Below are 15,580 nucleotides of genomic sequence, written 5' to 3'. Positions count from 1 at the left end.
GCAAGCTGGTAGTCATCTCAGAAAGTATATACCATACCATACCTATGTACATTCTTATTTGTTCACGTGCCTAAGAGCCAAGGTCCGAGTATTTATTCAACCAATTTACTTGCATCATTTGAATACAGATATCCAAATATTTTTGCTTATAAATATGCTGAACTTCTCCCTGCAGCGAACCTACGGTTGATGGAAGTTTAGAGTGGCGCACCGTGAGACTTTGTAAGCAATACCGCCAGGAGCCACGTGTTTTCTGGGTTCCATCCTCCCTCTTAATTCCATCTTGATACTACTGACGACCCATTGCGATGACGGACATAGAACAGCCATTCACGCGTGTACGATTATATTGCTGTCTAGCAGAAATATAACCTGATTCTTCCATTCAGGTGCCGTATGAGAACTATCGCCGCGTATTTCGGACGTCTCAGAAGCATTTTGAAAGGGATTTCGGCGAGCTCATCAAGCGAACGGCCACTGGGTCACGGTTAGGCGTAGAGGAGATAGATTCAATGATTTCGAGGGTAGAGGGACTGAAACGAAAGGTGCGCTGGCTGCGTGCTCAATTCGAGCTATGTATTCACCGACGTGCAGCTCTCAGATTTGCACACCATCTCTGGTCAACCAACCCTTGATGTTATCCGGGAGCGTCTACAGCATCTCTCTGACTCATCAACGTCAACTTCTACCCAGCTCGACCGTTGGCTTGTCGACTGGGCTCTGCGTACGGGAAAGCCTTTAACTGCCCGCTCGATAGCCCAGTCTCGAGGTATCGAGACGCTGGTGGATATAGATCTGTTCATGGACATGCATCGCATCGAATCTGCTCTCTCAGAACATAGATGTACTGAGGCTTTGGCTTGGTGTAGCGAAAACAAAGCAGCGCTAAGGAAAATGAAGAACACGCTTGAGTTTGAGCTGCGACTGCAAGAGTACATTGAGATGTGTAGACGTGGAGAGAAGCAGGATGCTATCGTATACATGCAGCGGTATCTGATAGCATGGCAGGATACGCATCTTCAACCCATTCAGCAAGCTGCCTGCCTGTTGGCTTTCGGACCGGGGACAAACTGTGGTGTCTACAAGGTATCTAGACCTGCGTTTTTTTTCCTGTCAATGGTTTTAAGACACGCTTTGTTCTAGCGACTATATGATATATCACGTTGGACGACACTTACTACATCTTTTCGTTCCAGCGTTTACGCCCTTAATGCCTTTCCGACAGAACCTATACTATATCTAGCTCTCTACGCTGGTATTGCTGCTCTTAAGCTTCCTGCATGCAGCAGTCATGACACGCGCAACGTTGACTGTCCTGTTTGTGACGTAGGCTGGGGCGGGCGAGATCGCTCTGGCGACGCCAGAGAAGGCTTAGGGCTTGGATGCCTTGCAAAAGACGTCCCAATGAGCCATCATGCAAATTCGGTCATTGTCTGTCGGATCAGCGGTAAGATAATGGACGAGGACAATGGTCCGATGGCTTTTCCAGATGGGCATGTATATTCTCGGGAGGTACATACCCTTTCTTCTTCATCTCCCTGGTCCAGACATATTGACGGAACCCGCGATTTGACAGGCTCTGGAAGACATGGCCGCAAGAAATAATGGCATTGTGACATGCCCTCGGAGCGGCACGACTTGTGAATTTACCGCGCTACGGAAAGTGTTTATCTCATAATTGACACGGACATGACGGTTGCTCTCCGGCTGGCGGTATGTACAAATGTGTACTGTATATTTTAATGATTCTTGTCCGGTCAGAAATCCGTGGCGTTCTCTGTCACATCGACACCTGCGGTCGCATAATATCATATTCAACACGTCACCTTTGGGCCGCACATACCTCGCCATTAATTAGGCGGGACCGCTGACTGGTCCGTTCCGAAATTCAAGGATTCCCATTGTGGCTCTGATTTTCTGTCCACCAAATGCCACAAATCGCGTCCTTGTCAGGGATCAAAACATAAATATAGACCATATGATTTTCGCTTCACTATTCAGATCGGGATCCACTGGAGGAAACTACTATCGATCTTGTAAGCCACCTCTGTCACATTAGTTTGGTACGGCAAGAGCTGGTTTCGCAGGCTGGGCCACCGTTCGTCGGTCAGTGTCGTTTTTTGACGTAAATGATATTTTTTACCCACCATCTTCAGAATAGCCGAGAGCGCAATTTGTGGCCAAGACTGTTGTGGTCGGAGCCGTGGTACGCATCACCTAGCCCGTACAGAGACATTATTGTGTAAATAATTCAGTTAATACCTGTTATATTTTTCCGCAGGTGCACCTGTTTACCCAACAGCCCCGCCATGACCGTAGTGACTAAGCGAGTATTGTATCGGTATAAGCATGGAGGCAGACCTGCTAGTCGCATGAGGTAAACTCAGTAAACGAAGGGATAGATTCTCATTCACCCGAGAATCGGATTTTTGCAGATTGTGAAGGGAGCAGACCAGTCATGGATCAGAAGACCACAGCGAGCTCAGTGGCTTGTACGGTACGAGCCTTTCTTTACGGTGACTACGAAGCGGTATGGCAGTCCCAAGCTTCTTTGGCCAGTCATGGCCTTTGATTTCCTGCATCGTGAGAGCGAGATTCACGTAGAAGGCTGGGTAAGACTAGATTGACTATCCTGCATCTTTCAACGTTAACGAGAACGTTCGGTGGCCACGGCGGTGAATGTCAGCGTCAAGGGAATAGATTCAAGATTATCGTTCCTTGAATGGCTTCTGCTCCCAGACAAGACACTCGGTGTTGTCTCTGGAGACCTTTATGGCGACCAATAAGAATCTCACACCTGTGAGTGCCTACGGCTACAGCTATCCTTGCCAATGGCAAATGAGTATTTTCAACATACTACATATGTACATCTGAGGTTACTTACGACACCTGGTGACCTATATATTGAATCTCCCAAAAAACATGAGAGTGCCATGCATGTGCAGTCTTAACTGTACTCAATGCGTTGGTTCTCGGTGCTTTGCTTGTCAGGTGCAGTGGAAACAGGATGATCGGCGACGGCCCTCGACTGACAGGTACCGCTGCCGACGCGCTTCTATATGGGGCAATGCCGCCAGCACAAGGGTCATCGTATCATGAAACAAGACATACAGCAAAGAATTGGTAAACCAGGGATTATGTCTTGCTTTGTTCTAACATTTCTCACCTCGCCGTGACATTCGTCGTAGATACATCTCTATGGAACAGCTTGCTTCAACTTGACATCGGGCCCGGTACAATTCTAGGCCAAGATTTTTCTATGGAGCTCTAATCCATTACCGGACATAGCCATTCTCGTAGATTCGTAACGATGACTCGATTCGACACCGCTCTGCCTCACAGCCGAGACCGACCACACTTGATTTTTCCGAGTTCTCAAGAATTTCAGTCTGAGATTCATACCCCGGCAAACATTGCGGTATCTGCTTTCTCGCGTATGTCCCTGTCCTCGTGCAGCATAATGGACCAAAGAGGCTACTGCAGGCGAAGAAGGGAGAGTAGATCTTTCCTTCGATGTAGCACATTTACCTATCATTATTTCTCATTGACGCGGGTACCTGCCTGTAGACCATCAAAAGCAGCAGGTTCTCGCGTTGGCACTCTGAGTTACATGCAGCAGACAGCTGGGTGTGTGCATGCGGCAATCCTTTTGCGTAAAGATCGAGCTTCACATAGTAAGAAAGATTGGCTGAAGACTTGCTTGAATAAATTTACATAATCATTTGATACACATTTTTATGGAAAGTACTCTATATGAACAGCGGTCCTACAAATGCAACGAGCTCGACGCTAAGCTGACCATAGTTCAATATCCTAAACCGTATCATAGTCAATGACAGTCTCATAGAACTCGGAGATGATTCGCTTCTGAGCTTCCCGACCTGTCTCATTCTACAGAGAGCCATAAGTGATATGTCAACTCCCAACTTAGTACAGAAACAGACCTCAGTATCACCAATTGGACGGATGACGAGATATTTCCTCGACGTCAGGATTTCCTCGCCGACCTCGCCAAATGTGATGGTGTCTTTGCTTGCGTCAAAGACCTCATGGGAACCGGTGACCAATCCGCCTGCTTCTTGAGCAATGATCACTCCTGCAGCAACATCCCAGGGCCAGGGCCCGATCTCCCTAGGAACATCATAAACGATCGCATCAATACACCTCATATAAGTCCCAATTACTTACCAGTACATGTCGAAGGCACCTTGTGCGACGTATACGAAGTTCATAGCCGAGGTACCGAGAGACCGCAAGGAGTGTGCCATGCGGGCCTTGTGTATTCCATTGGCAGCGTCGCTGACCAGCCTGTGGAAACTCTCGGCACGAGCAGCCAAAGGTGGAATACGACGATCGAAGCCCCATTCAACAGCTATGAGGTACATTTGTCAAGGCACAAGAGCTGATTGAGGATTAATGAAGTCTAACCTAGTTGTGCTTTGCTCAACGAAGGAAAGGGCTGAGGAGGGTTCGCAAAAGGTAGCTTGCGGCGGACACCCTCGGGGCCACCACGTGTGACATAGGAGCCCCCATCTTTGATGCCCGTATACTGGAGATGCACGTGAGAAGAGAAAGAAAACCAAAATTCGAATAATTCACCAGGGTTTCAAGGAAGGGGTTATAGATGACGCCCAAAACTGAACGGCGCTTGACTAAGAGAGCAATAGAGAGAGCAACCATGGGGAAGCCATGGACGAAGTTGGTTGTTCCATCTAGAGAAAACGTGTTAGCGCGAAGAAAGTGACCTGGATGCTCATCTGCTAACCAATAGGGTCAACACACCACGTCGGTTCGTCTGTCCATTCTGGTCGGGCACCTGCCGCGTAAGATTCCTCACCAATACTGTCAAGAGAGTCAGTATACGTGAATAAACGCGCTCTGGTAAAAAGCATACGTACAACTGGAATGAGGGATACTTCTCCCCAAGTCTTTCTTTGACAAGCTCCTCGACTCTGACGTCATATTCAGTGACAAGGTCAACAGCGTTTTTCTTGATGTCAACGACAGATGCTGGTTGCTGGATAGCCTCGGACCCCTCGATAATCAATTTCCCAGCGTCGTAAGCGAGAGCGACAGTAAAGTCGAGGATGGACTTCAAATCAAGATCTGACATGACTGGGGAAGCGATATGGAGTGGTTGGCAAATTCGGTGGTCTTAAATACCACCTGAAGGCATCTCCGACCCAAAACAATTGGCTGAAAGAGTATTGTTGCAAAATACATATGCGAAGAAGCGCAAAAATGAGTTACCTACCAAAAGCGAGTGGTATCCCGGAATAAACCACACCCTATCCGTATCTTTCTTTGTCCACGTTTCCCCTTGTGGTTCGGTATATATCCTTGAAAGGCGGGTGTGATTGGGGATGATTACCCAATTTCGAAAAAGAATGGGTGTTTGATGGATATAAATTTGGGGTGCTGATAGGACACATCAACTTTTGCAACGTTCTAGGCATAATTCCCATGTAAAACAGGAGAACATGAAGGTCTTTCGCACTGTTGAACACCGTAAGCAGAAGATACCAGATGGCTAAGGGGAAAAGATATGAAATGATGGCTGTAGTACCCAAGGTTATGACGTAGGAGATGAAATTCTATGAACGGAAAACGAGGCCCACAGGAACCGCGAGCACGCCGGATTTGTCCGACTAGCATGGAACATCGAAGGTCGTTTTAGGCGGCGTCTGCATCGTGGACACACGAAGAACAGATATCTTTAGAACTTGAGAGATAACAAAAAGGATGAGCCTAAGGTTGTATGAATGGTGCAAACACCGGCTTAACCTAATGGGACGTCGATTCCTTCGTAACTCCTCAGGATATTCCTGTGCTGTTTTGCAAACGGGACACCGAGAAGCGGAAGACGACAGTCGGCATGCAGTAACATAAATGGACTCCACAGGATTTGAAAAAATAGAACAGATATGAGATAGCGTGAGACTCGAAAATTAACCGGAGAAACATTGGAAATGAGGGTCCTTCCATCTTCGTGATGTGTGGAGCTGCAAAACACGCATAAAGGACCCTGGAATCTCGATGAGCGTTAAGTAGACCACGACTGGCGAGGTACCGCCCCAGAAACCCAAACACCCATTCCTCGTATTTGGTACAATGGCTCAAACCCAATTGCGCGTCGTCGTCGGCTGTGATGTGAGTACGCCTCCAACCCACGACCATTCACAATGACCTGACCGTTTATTATAGGAGGCTGGTGTTCAATACAAGAACACACTCAAGGCTGACCTGCAAAAGGACCCGCGAGTTTCAGAGGTCATCGATGTCGGGGTCGTCGACTCGAATGAGAAGACTGCGTACCCACATGTCGCCGTCAATGCTGCAAAGAAGATTGCAGCAGGTGAGGCTGATCGCGGCTTGCTGATCTGCGGAACAGGTCTTGGTAGGTCTACTGTTGCATCATTTGACGCGATAACTAAACCATCTTCTCCCAAGGGGTGGCCATTTCTGCGAACAAAGTCCCAGGAATACGCGCCGTTACTGCCCACGATAGTTTCTCGGTCGAGCGTGCCATCTTAAGCAACAACGCACAGGTTCTCTGCATGGGTCAGCGTGTCGTTGGTATCGAGCTTGCTCGCAGGCTTGCCAAGGAGTGGCTCGGTTACACTTTTGACAAGAGCTCCGCTTCGGCGGCTAAGGTTGCCGCGATCTCTGAGTACGAGCAGGTGCCGGGATCGTGTTCGTAAATAGTCTGGAAGCGCGATAGATACCTATCCCACTTAGATACGGAAGAGAAGTACTTTCCGTTGTAAATATTCTAGTCCACCACTTTCTCAGCGTATGTCGTAAAAAAGTAGCATTCACGGATGTCTTGGGACCGAAATGAAGACACATTGGTGCTTGAAAGATCGAACATTGCCCTGGGATTGTAAACAGACGACTTCCTGAGAATCAGCTTGACGCCGCCTTTGCACACGGCTACAATGTTAAAATGATGTTAGCCTAGAAAGTCAAATCGTTAATGACAGGAACACACCTGATAATCATTTCGATGACGCTGTTGAATTCGAAGGCCCTGCAACACTTGCCACCAGAACAGGACAAGAATAACGCCAGTCCGGGTTAGTTCTAACCGGTACGATCAATCCCACGATCATTTCTAACATATGCATTGTCCTATGGAGCGACCGTTGCGCACGTTCTAAGTTTCCTATCACCCATTCAGGCATCGTGCCTTTCATTTCATCAACCATCTTTCAACAAACGCTTCTAATAATGGTCGAGCAAAATTAGATCCTAGCCTTCGTTTGTACTTGCTTTTGTAGAAACCGAGGAGTTCCCAAAGTAATGGCGACGATGGTTCAGTCCTTCCGTTCTCATAGGCAGGTGAAATTTTCAGACGACAGGAAGATCTTTGGAAGACGTGCATCGAGGCAGAATTACGGCGTATGAGTGGCCTCGTTTGCTCAGTCAAGCACTCTAAAAGCGGACCCGCATAAGACTAGCATAGGGGGGGCTTTCGGCAACTAGGACCTTGGTCTTTAAAGCACCATATGAATGAAAAGTTTAATTTCGAGAAGAAAACCCGTCACCTAAAGTCTTGGTACGGGATCAGTTCAGCTCCTAGTTGATTGGTGCTGAGCGCGTCTACACACTCGCAGTTTCGGCCATCACTGAAGCACGCATATACTCCGAGTTTTCAGACAGCATCCATACGTCGAGGATTCCCAACGTATCGTTAGTCTAGACTTCATTGACGCTGATAGAATATTCTGATGAACCAATGCACTGCCGGCGCAGAATAAAATGAAGAATAGATTAGTACGATCAATGATGGGTATCGAGGTGGCGTAGGCAATCGATTAAAAGTGGATATTGGCCTCTAATGATGAGCAGATCTTCCAGACAAGGAAACCACCGGCTGTGCAAATGTGACACAATGCTACACCGAATACGCGCCTTTTCGGAATTTCCAACCCATTGGAGCTCTCCAACTTCGCGAAGCAAAAAGGGATTTCCTGCGGAGTAGCTGCATATGCAGAAAGACATGCTTGGGGATTTCTTTGTCCAAGGATTGGAGTCAGTGGGAAAAGGTCGACGCAGATGGCCTGTGGACAGCTGACGGCATTGAAACACGCGCGCGGCTACGTAGCACTCGCGTCGCGATATGATATATCGACGCTCTAGACAGTCATGTAATTGTCGAAAAGCATGATTGATGATGAAGCATGGATTAATGTCGCACGATTCACTATCATAGATTGCTGAAAAATACGGAATCATTCGTCATGACTCATGTGCAACTGGAAGGATGCATGACTACAGAGAAACAAGAAATTTTATCAGAAGATGGAAAAATATTGTGCTTGAGAGGACGCACCGATATTCAGCAATGCAAAGGTACCGACATTTTATTTGCACAGTACTTGGGGCGTCGAGGTCGACATGTCTGTTCGGAGAGGTTCGGAGGAGAACCGTTGGTCACGGCTGGTCACACTGTCAGCCCTTTTCCCTTGACCACGACGACGACGAGGACCATTCCTGACCGGGACCCTCGATAGCTTCGTAGAGCAGATTTTGTTTTTAAATTCTGAATGCTTTTCAACGCCAATACCAGCCATGGTCAAGAATTCAGCCGTCCTGATTACCTATCGGCTATCGTCCAACTCGGTGCAATATCTCGGTATTGGCGTTATCATTGATGGTGCCAACGCGGACGATGTTCTGTGTAAGATTTCTACCTATGCTTCGAAGAAGATAATCATGAAGGCTCAAAAATCCGCTCTTTTCCAACCGGCCGCTACACAGGAGGTGAATTTCACGCCCATGAAGCTGTCTATCTTCTTATCTATCGTTCAGCGTTGATGTTCCAGATGTCGAAGGTTTCACGCCACTACCCTCTCCGTTCTTACTTTGCGCCTCTACGTTCAAGCTCATGCCGAGTAAACTTACCGCTGGCCACCTAAACACGCTACTTCTCGCCGTATTATCCCACCTGTCGGTCATTTTCTCTACAGCATGCTGATGTCAACCTTGTCTTAGAAGCTGTCCTCACCGATGCCAGCAAGAGCTTTACTGCGTAGAGTTGTTCGCGAATATGGCGCAGCCCTTTTTGATGCATCATGTACACACGTTCTACAGCCATTTCTATTCTTCGCCTCGGTTGAAGTATCCATCATCCAGCTTCATGACTTATCTATTCTTCCTTCGCCTTTGCTTTTGGGGGTCCTTCGTGATTACTTACAGATGAACGTTTGTTCGACCTCCTTATCTCACAGAAGCATGGACGTGTTTTTTAAATTTAGCCTCATCAACGCTACAAACCCTGTGGAACTTATTGGTGTGTGAACAGTGGGCCAACATCTTTTGTCATCATGATTATCGTAAAAAGGACACTCGCGGTCTATTCCTAGAAGGGTCGGACGTACACTATACAGCCAAGAAGTACCATGCCCTAGTAAACCTCATCCTCGGTGGAACCCTTCTGGCATTGATTTTGTTCCCGTACCGATTTGCTCTGAATAGCGCACATTGTCGGTCTTGGTGAAAGAATACAGACATTTCTATATCTCTAATGTAGATTTTTGTTTTCAGTCTCACTATTCATTCGGTGGCACCGCAAGGTCCTCTGTAAGGGCGCACACGACTCTGGAAAAGTGTTGATATCAAGTGTGGTGTAAAGCTCGGGCATTCTCTGGGCACTCTCCACCGAGCCTATGGATAGAAGGTGGCGGTTCCGGTATATGCTCTGTCCGGAAGATGTGAGATAATGGGCTATCGCTGTGGGAGATTACTGTGACAAAAATATCAGACCGTTCATTGCTAAAGCGCATCTCGGAAGACCAATAGGACCTTACGTGTAAAGAAAACCAAGACTTCGGTAGCAAGGTTCATCAAGTTGAGAGTGTTTAGAGATGTCTACTTGCTGGCATTTTGTTACCCACATTTAGCGTCTTGCCCGGCTGGCTTGTCGAAAGGTCGGATAAAGTGATATCCCCAGCTACTAGAAATGAATCAAATGATGCTTAAGTGAAAAAAAAGCAACTTCGGGACGACTACGTGCACATGGATACAGACGACAAGGTGGTTCCAACTTTTTACCGTCGTAATATTGATATCGCTTTCTGTTTATCTTATCGTAATCTTACTGACCTATTGCCTCCGTTCTTGGTTGTTCCTTCTGCCGTCTAAATTGTGTTTGTCGTCGCTTTGCCTCTGGACTATTGATAGTGTCGTTTCCTGAATATCACTATGGCGACTGCAGACACTGCAGCTGCGCCTTATGCATGTCTGTCTAATTATGTATGTACTTCGCAGTGGCGGTTGGCAGAATGCAATTTTAGAATCGAAGTCTTCTGGACGTACATATGTACCCAGGGCAGAGTCAGACAGTCAGACATGTCTGATCCGAACAAATATGAATGGTCCATCCCTCTTCATCATCCCTACTTCCCACTATCACGTACGTAAATAATAGAGTCCGCAAAGAACATGGGTCTGTTTTGCAATTGCCGCAATAGCTGTTTTGACTAGACGAATCCGCTGCTGAGTTCGCAGATCTCAGAAGTTCAAGTTGGGTGGTATGGTTACTACAGAGTCCAGACATTTCATTCGTCTTTCGATGTGATCCTGAGCCATCTGTCGAGAGCCTGAGTCTTCTCAAATTCAAGTTGCCACATTTACTTTTTCATTTTTTATTTTCACAAGTTGAATATCTGACAATCATCGGCGCTTGCTGTCTCTTTGTTGGATATTGATTGTCTTGTCAGTCATTTTCGTACTTCAAAGAATGAGATCTAGTTAGAGATTTGCGCTGTTTGAAGGCACCTAATGCTGACACTCGTAGCGACTGCCAGTCTGACTGGTATAAAAACACCGTCCTGCGTCTGGACTTGCAAGTAGATTGAAGATCTTGACAAGCCTGTAGCCGCGAAAGTGCGCGTTATTATTCAACTAATGAATCTATCTATCCAATCTGACATAACTACTAGCACCGAAGCCTTTGAGAAATTGGTCCACCATGACAAGCGACGCGGAGTCCGACTCGGGGTATCCATTTCATTTCGACATAGGACACGAAGTGTTGACGGTGACATCAAGATCATATTGTTTTGTGCTACCTAATGTATTCTAATGGTAAATACCTTTTGATTTCTATTTCTTCATGCAATTTAGACGATCATTTTCCTATTATCCGAGACTAAGCTGTAATCCTCTCTCTACACGCTTTATGGTATCCCAAAGCTGCCGCCTAGATTGTTCGTCCATTGGCTGCATGTCTTCTCTTAACATGGCTATCGGCGCAGTCTGGGTTTCAAGCCTTTCTGCGAATCTCTCCCACGTAAACTTGTCGAGACTGACTTTCCTGCGACTGAACCAAATAAGTGAACCAGAAGATGGCGCTAAATCGATTATATATACCGGTAACGCCTGCTCTCGCTGTCCTAGTTTCCCACATACTTTCTTGTGAGTCTTCCAAGCGGCCTTCTGGCATGGTGCTGAAATAGGACCATCCAGCAACAAATGAGCGAAATAGACACCGCAAAATGAGAAGCAACACCCACAATTTTGTACTCGCAGAGCTTGTGCCTGGGTACGCTGCCGCCTTCCATGACAACGCGGTAGAAGACACCCAAGGAAAAACCTAATTTTGCTCCACGTTCGATATCGAGGCTCGCTTCGTTCGGCTGTCCCCTGAGGTCTCAGTATATTGGTCCACTAACGCGTTCCAGGTCGTTTGGCAGTGCAGACAAAATGCTGTACTTTGTCATCGTCCAGTGGGCGTAGAGACGGGCACAGCAGGAACAGCGAACTTAGGAGACTGATTATGCGGTGGAACGCCAAATTCTCAACGTACTCGTATGCCTTGACAGCAGAGGTCACTTTCATAAAGTCTTGAATCTATCTTCTGGCGACATCCAAGATGTCTGAACTGATCGTCCGTCTTCCATCTGTTGGCGTAGACACCGCATTTTGTACCCTTTCGATGATTCTGTGCATGGGGTGCATCAGTTCCTGCTCGAGGGGATCGGACGGAATGTGATTAGACCAACTGACTACGATGCGCTGATGCGACTCATTCCACTGCTGTATGCGAAAATGTTCCTCCTCTTGCAACAGGGCCCAAATCTTTTCTCACTACGGCAGAGACAAATGAGGTCGGAAGAGTATGCCTTGTCCTCTTTCGCGTGACACTTGGGGAGAGGTAGGCCTGAAAAGCAAGAACACGGTCGAGGCCCTCGTACGAAAGGGTCGGCGGCGTAACGTTCAAAGATAGCATTGAATTAGGCAATCAAATCAGGCCTTAGAAAGAAACGAAGAAGGTGGAACGTAGCATTCTGGAGGCGACGGCGCGGGCTTTTGATAGAGGAAGATTTGCCAAGCTGAATGGCGCGTACGGGATGGAGAGAAACGTGTAGCGGAGGGTATCCTTCGAAATCGAGGACATCGATGTTGGATTCGAGCAAAATAGTTTCATGTGGTCAAGAGATCTCCCGTTGAATACTGCAAAGTGGAGGAATGCGTTCGCTGGGTAGTCCTCTGCTACGCAAAGGCGGGAATGCAAGGTATTCTTGTCGATTCCTGAGCCACTGTCCAATATAGCGAGCTTCACACCATAAAAATCATCGCTGACCGCAAGGGAGCTAGCTAAGCGGCTGTAATCTGGGTCGGACTTGATTGCTTCGATCACCGAGTTTGGAAGATGGATATAATTCTTGACCACTCTGCTAGGAAGTTGCTGTAAGACCATAGCTGAGCTTTAGAAAGATCTGCTCATCCCCAGTAAGACGACAACCGGAGCTGGAAGGTGAACCAGTCCAAACGTTCGTTCGTCTACATGATTAGTCGCAAGAAACCTTCGACATTACAACTTCCTATGTCAGGAATTCGAGTGAAATAATCAGGTTGCTGAGGTTGAGTTAACAAGGATACCTGGAACCAGACTTTCTTCAACATCAAGCACCGGAAAGAATTTCACTGGACACAACATCGGCCCGGATTCCCGATGGGCTGTTACGCTGACCGTGCTGGAATCCAAGATCTTCTCATTCTTGAGAGAATACCGCACACGGGCTTTACGGGCTTCATATCCGGTCGATGGATGAAGGACTTCTTCCGTTTGCAAATTCACCTCTTTTCGATACCGGTCGTTTCCGTGGTCCTCGAACGGGAGAATTGCCTGTAGGACTCTTCGAAGATGTGGAACGAATCCATGAATTCTAAGTCACATTCATGGTAAACACAGCTGTCCGCGGTATAGAACTGCCTGCCTGGGTTCAATACAAGTGGCTGTAGCAAAGAGGTAAACGAAAAAGGGCGAGACTAGTCACGGACACAACTCCCAGTTTCCTTTAGTACCAGCGAACCTCACTCTATTCTTGGTCCGCAGAAACTCCAGGGCGTCTTGAACAGCCCAATCCCCCAGATTCTTCCAACGGTCATCAGTTGTTTGAAGAAACCCGGCTATTGTCCGGCGGTTCAAAGGTCTCCGACGATCCGGTGGAAGTGCATTCATCTTCACCATCGCTTTTTCCACTACTTCCGCCGTATACTGTGGCGTTGACGGTACATATGACTCTTCCGTTGGTTCTGGATCAGAAAGTGGGTCGTCGTCTTCCTGCAGCGTGGATATGGAAGTGGACGACATCGCCGTGGAAGAGATACCGGTGCTGGCACATATGTTATGAGCAGACGTGGATTTCCAAGGTCCAAGTAAGGAAGCGGTAGAAAGTGGATGATTAGGTCCATCCCAGACTATGATACTGCCTTCTTTCATAAGTTCCACAAGGGCTCTGATAAACAGTTGTTTCTTCTTCGGACCCAAACGCTCCCTGCTCGGTTTCTGAGATTTTCTAAGACTCTGGGACGATTCTTTGGCAGCTTCTCTCTCTTTTCTGCGTGATTTCTTGATATCAGCGAGGACGACCAGTTTCGCCATATTGGACAGTTCAGGGACTCGACGCAAGTATGAGAGTGTAAATCCACCGATGTCTGATGACGTTCGCAAGTGATGGTTACGGGGCCGGAGCGTGGAGTCAGGCTCAACATACGTATCTGGTATGGACCTTGCGTGAGAAGTTGCATGCGGTGGATTTTGCATGTAATATTGGAGGTAGAGTCGAAACGTGTTGTCAGTCAACTGCGATGAAGGAAGGCGAGAGGGATGTTTGAATTTCTGAGCATCAGTCGTCAATCCAGATGACAAAAAATCAGGCAGTTGCGTGGGCTCACGTGTGGACTCTGTGGAGAGCGCGGGGTCTGTGACTCTTGAATTGGCGAGAAATATTCGGCATCTATCGATGGTTGGGACATACGTGCGTCAACGTCCTGATTCTGCGTATCGTTCGTGGCACTTGGAATAACAAAAGGTTCTTGTGAAGAGTAGTACGTCTTATGCAACGAGGAAACACGCTGCCAATGAAGGGGTTCTTCATTGAAGGACTTGCACTGTTCTACAAAGGAGTCAGACAGCTCGCAAGAGTATGAGGCTTTTTAGCCGACACACCTATACTGCCTATGTCATCGATCTTGATTTCCTTGGTATCATGCCACTCTTCGATTTTGCCTTTAACGCGAACAAGATGGCCTACCCGTATGGCAGTGTTAGGTGCTGGAAGAGCGGTCGGTTTCGGGGAAGATAATGGGCACGCAGGAGTAGGTGTTGGTGTTGATGTAATAGACTGAATGCAATCAATAACCGCTGTTCCGTCGTCCACTGCACCAAGCAAAGTCAAGTAAGGTTGCCTTTCTTCGGCGGGAGGCTCACCAGATATCTTGATCCGTTTCCCGGTGTCCTGGACTCCAACTACAATTCCAACAAAGTTGACCCTTCGGCATGGCACCTTACCCAGCCAGAAAAAGGTTTCATCTGGATATGTTATCATTGAGCATCCCAGGGGACGATAGGGCATACCTTTGGCAATGTGCTGAGTCATTGCATGTATGTCTCTCACAAAACAAAGTATTGTAGCTTCTTCCGCTTGTTTATAAGTCCAGTTATAGATTTCAGTCGACGTTGACGCAGATGCTGCTGGCTGTACAACCATTGGTGCTGCCATCTTCTTGGCAGGCGTTAGCCAGAGACTTGACAATGAAGGCACAGGCATGAGAGTAGTTGTAGTTGATGGATATTATTATTCGTTGATGCCACTCGCAAGGGTACGTCAGAAAGCATCGAGGACCAAGGTGGTGGAGAGAAGCTGCGCGTGCCAAGGTCAAATTCTGAACTCAACGCGTATGTCACGTGGACATGAGGGCAGGCTTGTCCGCAAACCCTAACTTGTTATTCCGTCACTTGTCTCCTGTATTCGTACATCTCCAGTAATCTCACAGTCCTCTACGACTCTGACTTCTACATCGTTATCATGCTTGGCCACATCGTCGCCAAATCTTCTCGTCTGGCAGACACCGGAACAATCGAGATCAAGTTCTATCCTTTATATAATGTCATTCTTATACTCTTCATCTCTCCCCTGCACGAATCACCGATTCTGATGACTTCATCATTGATATTGCTCCTCTCGAGCGCTGAGACACGATAATTATGCAACCTGCAGGGTACACCGAGTTTATGGCTGTTGTCAATGAAATTAAACAGATGGTTAAAGCTTTGCCGTGCCAAATC

General features: G+C 47.4%; 6 protein-coding genes across 6 annotated transcripts; 3 read left to right on the top strand and 3 right to left on the bottom strand.

The window, feature by feature from the left end:
- Positions 1–308: 308 nt before the first annotated feature.
- BT62DRAFT_979665 (uncharacterized protein) lies at positions 309–1,678 on the top strand (the record flags this gene model as incomplete). Its single annotated transcript, XM_043189457.1, has 5 exons — positions 309–338; positions 390–545; positions 595–1,086; positions 1,144–1,512; positions 1,577–1,678. The coding sequence occupies 5 exons, from the start codon at positions 309–311 to the stop codon at positions 1,676–1,678; spliced, it is 1,149 nt and encodes a 382-aa protein (XP_043042274.1).
- A 2,069-nt stretch (positions 1,679–3,747) lies between these two features.
- Positions 3,748–5,299, bottom strand: BT62DRAFT_946433 (uncharacterized protein). Its single transcript, XM_043187981.1, has 7 exons — positions 4,899–5,299; positions 4,766–4,842; positions 4,600–4,712; positions 4,429–4,549; positions 4,189–4,372; positions 3,945–4,131; positions 3,748–3,891 (listed from the first exon to the last, which is right to left on the bottom strand). Exons 1-7 carry the CDS (start codon positions 5,111–5,113, stop codon positions 3,814–3,816), a joined length of 975 nt encoding a protein of 324 aa, XP_043042273.1. The 5' UTR covers positions 5,114–5,299; the 3' UTR covers positions 3,748–3,813.
- Positions 5,300–5,989: 690 nt separating this feature from the next.
- On the top strand, positions 5,990–6,866 carry BT62DRAFT_929858 (uncharacterized protein). Its single transcript, XM_043185820.1, has 3 exons — positions 5,990–6,150; positions 6,205–6,397; positions 6,451–6,866. The coding sequence occupies exons 1-3, from the start codon at positions 6,112–6,114 to the stop codon at positions 6,699–6,701; spliced, it is 483 nt and encodes a 160-aa protein (XP_043042272.1). The 5' UTR covers positions 5,990–6,111; the 3' UTR covers positions 6,702–6,866.
- Positions 6,867–8,702: 1,836 nt separating this feature from the next.
- Positions 8,703–9,581, top strand: BT62DRAFT_727123 (uncharacterized protein). The gene is made up of 6 exons (XM_043182031.1): positions 8,703–8,766; positions 8,829–8,952; positions 8,998–9,079; positions 9,139–9,295; positions 9,347–9,488; positions 9,550–9,581. The coding sequence occupies exons 2-5, from the start codon at positions 8,891–8,893 to the stop codon at positions 9,478–9,480; spliced, it is 435 nt and encodes a 144-aa protein (XP_043042271.1). The 5' UTR covers positions 8,703–8,766; positions 8,829–8,890; the 3' UTR covers positions 9,481–9,488; positions 9,550–9,581.
- A 1,564-nt stretch (positions 9,582–11,145) lies between these two features.
- Positions 11,146–12,235, bottom strand: BT62DRAFT_1003483 (uncharacterized protein; the record flags this gene model as incomplete). The annotated part of the gene is made up of 5 exons (XM_043176946.1): positions 11,146–11,442; positions 11,520–11,642; positions 11,719–11,820; positions 11,872–12,042; positions 12,095–12,235. The coding sequence occupies 5 exons, from the start codon at positions 12,233–12,235 to the stop codon at positions 11,146–11,148; spliced, it is 834 nt and encodes a 277-aa protein (XP_043042270.1).
- A 923-nt stretch (positions 12,236–13,158) lies between these two features.
- Positions 13,159–15,145, bottom strand: BT62DRAFT_929855 (uncharacterized protein). Its single transcript, XM_043185819.1, has 5 exons — positions 14,870–15,145; positions 14,723–14,824; positions 14,462–14,671; positions 14,188–14,408; positions 13,159–14,131 (listed from the first exon to the last, which is right to left on the bottom strand). Exons 1-5 carry the CDS (start codon positions 15,060–15,062, stop codon positions 13,283–13,285), a joined length of 1,575 nt encoding a protein of 524 aa, XP_043042269.1. The 5' UTR covers positions 15,063–15,145; the 3' UTR covers positions 13,159–13,282.
- Positions 15,146–15,580: the final 435 nt, after the last annotated feature.

Source organism: Guyanagaster necrorhizus (assembly GCF_019112545.1).
Source record: "Guyanagaster necrorhizus MCA 3950 unplaced genomic scaffold BT62scaffold_7, whole genome shotgun sequence".
NCBI lineage: Eukaryota > Fungi > Basidiomycota > Agaricomycetes > Agaricales > Physalacriaceae > Guyanagaster > Guyanagaster necrorhizus.
Note: the sequence above shows the minus strand (reverse complement) of the source record. Positions and strands in the feature narration are given on the sequence as shown.

Excerpts from the sequence above, each read along its gene's own strand:
- BT62DRAFT_946433 (XM_043187981.1), bottom strand. The coding sequence starts at position 5,113 with ATGTCAGATCTTGATTTGAAGTCCATCCTCGACTTTACTGTCGCTCTC. Across the intron at positions 4,843-4,898 it reads AAGTATCCCTCATTCCAGTT|TATTGGTGAGGAATCTTACG; the intron begins GTACGTATGCTT and ends CTCTCTTGACAG. Across the intron at positions 4,132-4,188 it reads GGTGCCTTCGACATGTACTG|GGAGATCGGGCCCTGGCCCT; the intron begins GTAAGTAATTGG and ends TGATGTTCCTAG.
- BT62DRAFT_929858 (XM_043185820.1), top strand. The coding sequence starts at position 6,112 with ATGGCTCAAACCCAATTGCGCGTCGTCGTCGGCTGTGAT. Across the intron at positions 6,151-6,204 it reads GCGTCGTCGTCGGCTGTGAT|GAGGCTGGTGTTCAATACAA; the intron begins GTGAGTACGCCT and ends CGTTTATTATAG. Across the intron at positions 6,398-6,450 it reads GATCTGCGGAACAGGTCTTG|GGGTGGCCATTTCTGCGAAC; the intron begins GTAGGTCTACTG and ends TCTTCTCCCAAG.
- BT62DRAFT_727123 (XM_043182031.1), top strand. The coding sequence starts at position 8,891 with ATGCCGAGTAAACTTACCGCTGGCCACCTAAACACGCTACTTCTCGCC. Across the intron at positions 8,953-8,997 it reads CTCGCCGTATTATCCCACCT|AAGCTGTCCTCACCGATGCC; the intron begins GTCGGTCATTTT and ends ACCTTGTCTTAG. Across the intron at positions 9,296-9,346 it reads AAACCCTGTGGAACTTATTG|GACACTCGCGGTCTATTCCT; the intron begins GTGTGTGAACAG and ends TATCGTAAAAAG.
- BT62DRAFT_929855 (XM_043185819.1), bottom strand. The coding sequence starts at position 15,062 with ATGCCTGTGCCTTCATTGTCAAGTCTCTGGCTAACGCCTGCCAAGAAG. Across the intron at positions 14,672-14,722 it reads GAAACGGATCAAGATATCTG|TGGACGACGGAACAGCGGTT; the intron begins GTGAGCCTCCCG and ends TGCTTGGTGCAG. Across the intron at positions 14,409-14,461 it reads CGATGACATAGGCAGTATAG|AACAGTGCAAGTCCTTCAAT; the intron begins GTGTGTCGGCTA and ends ACTCCTTTGTAG.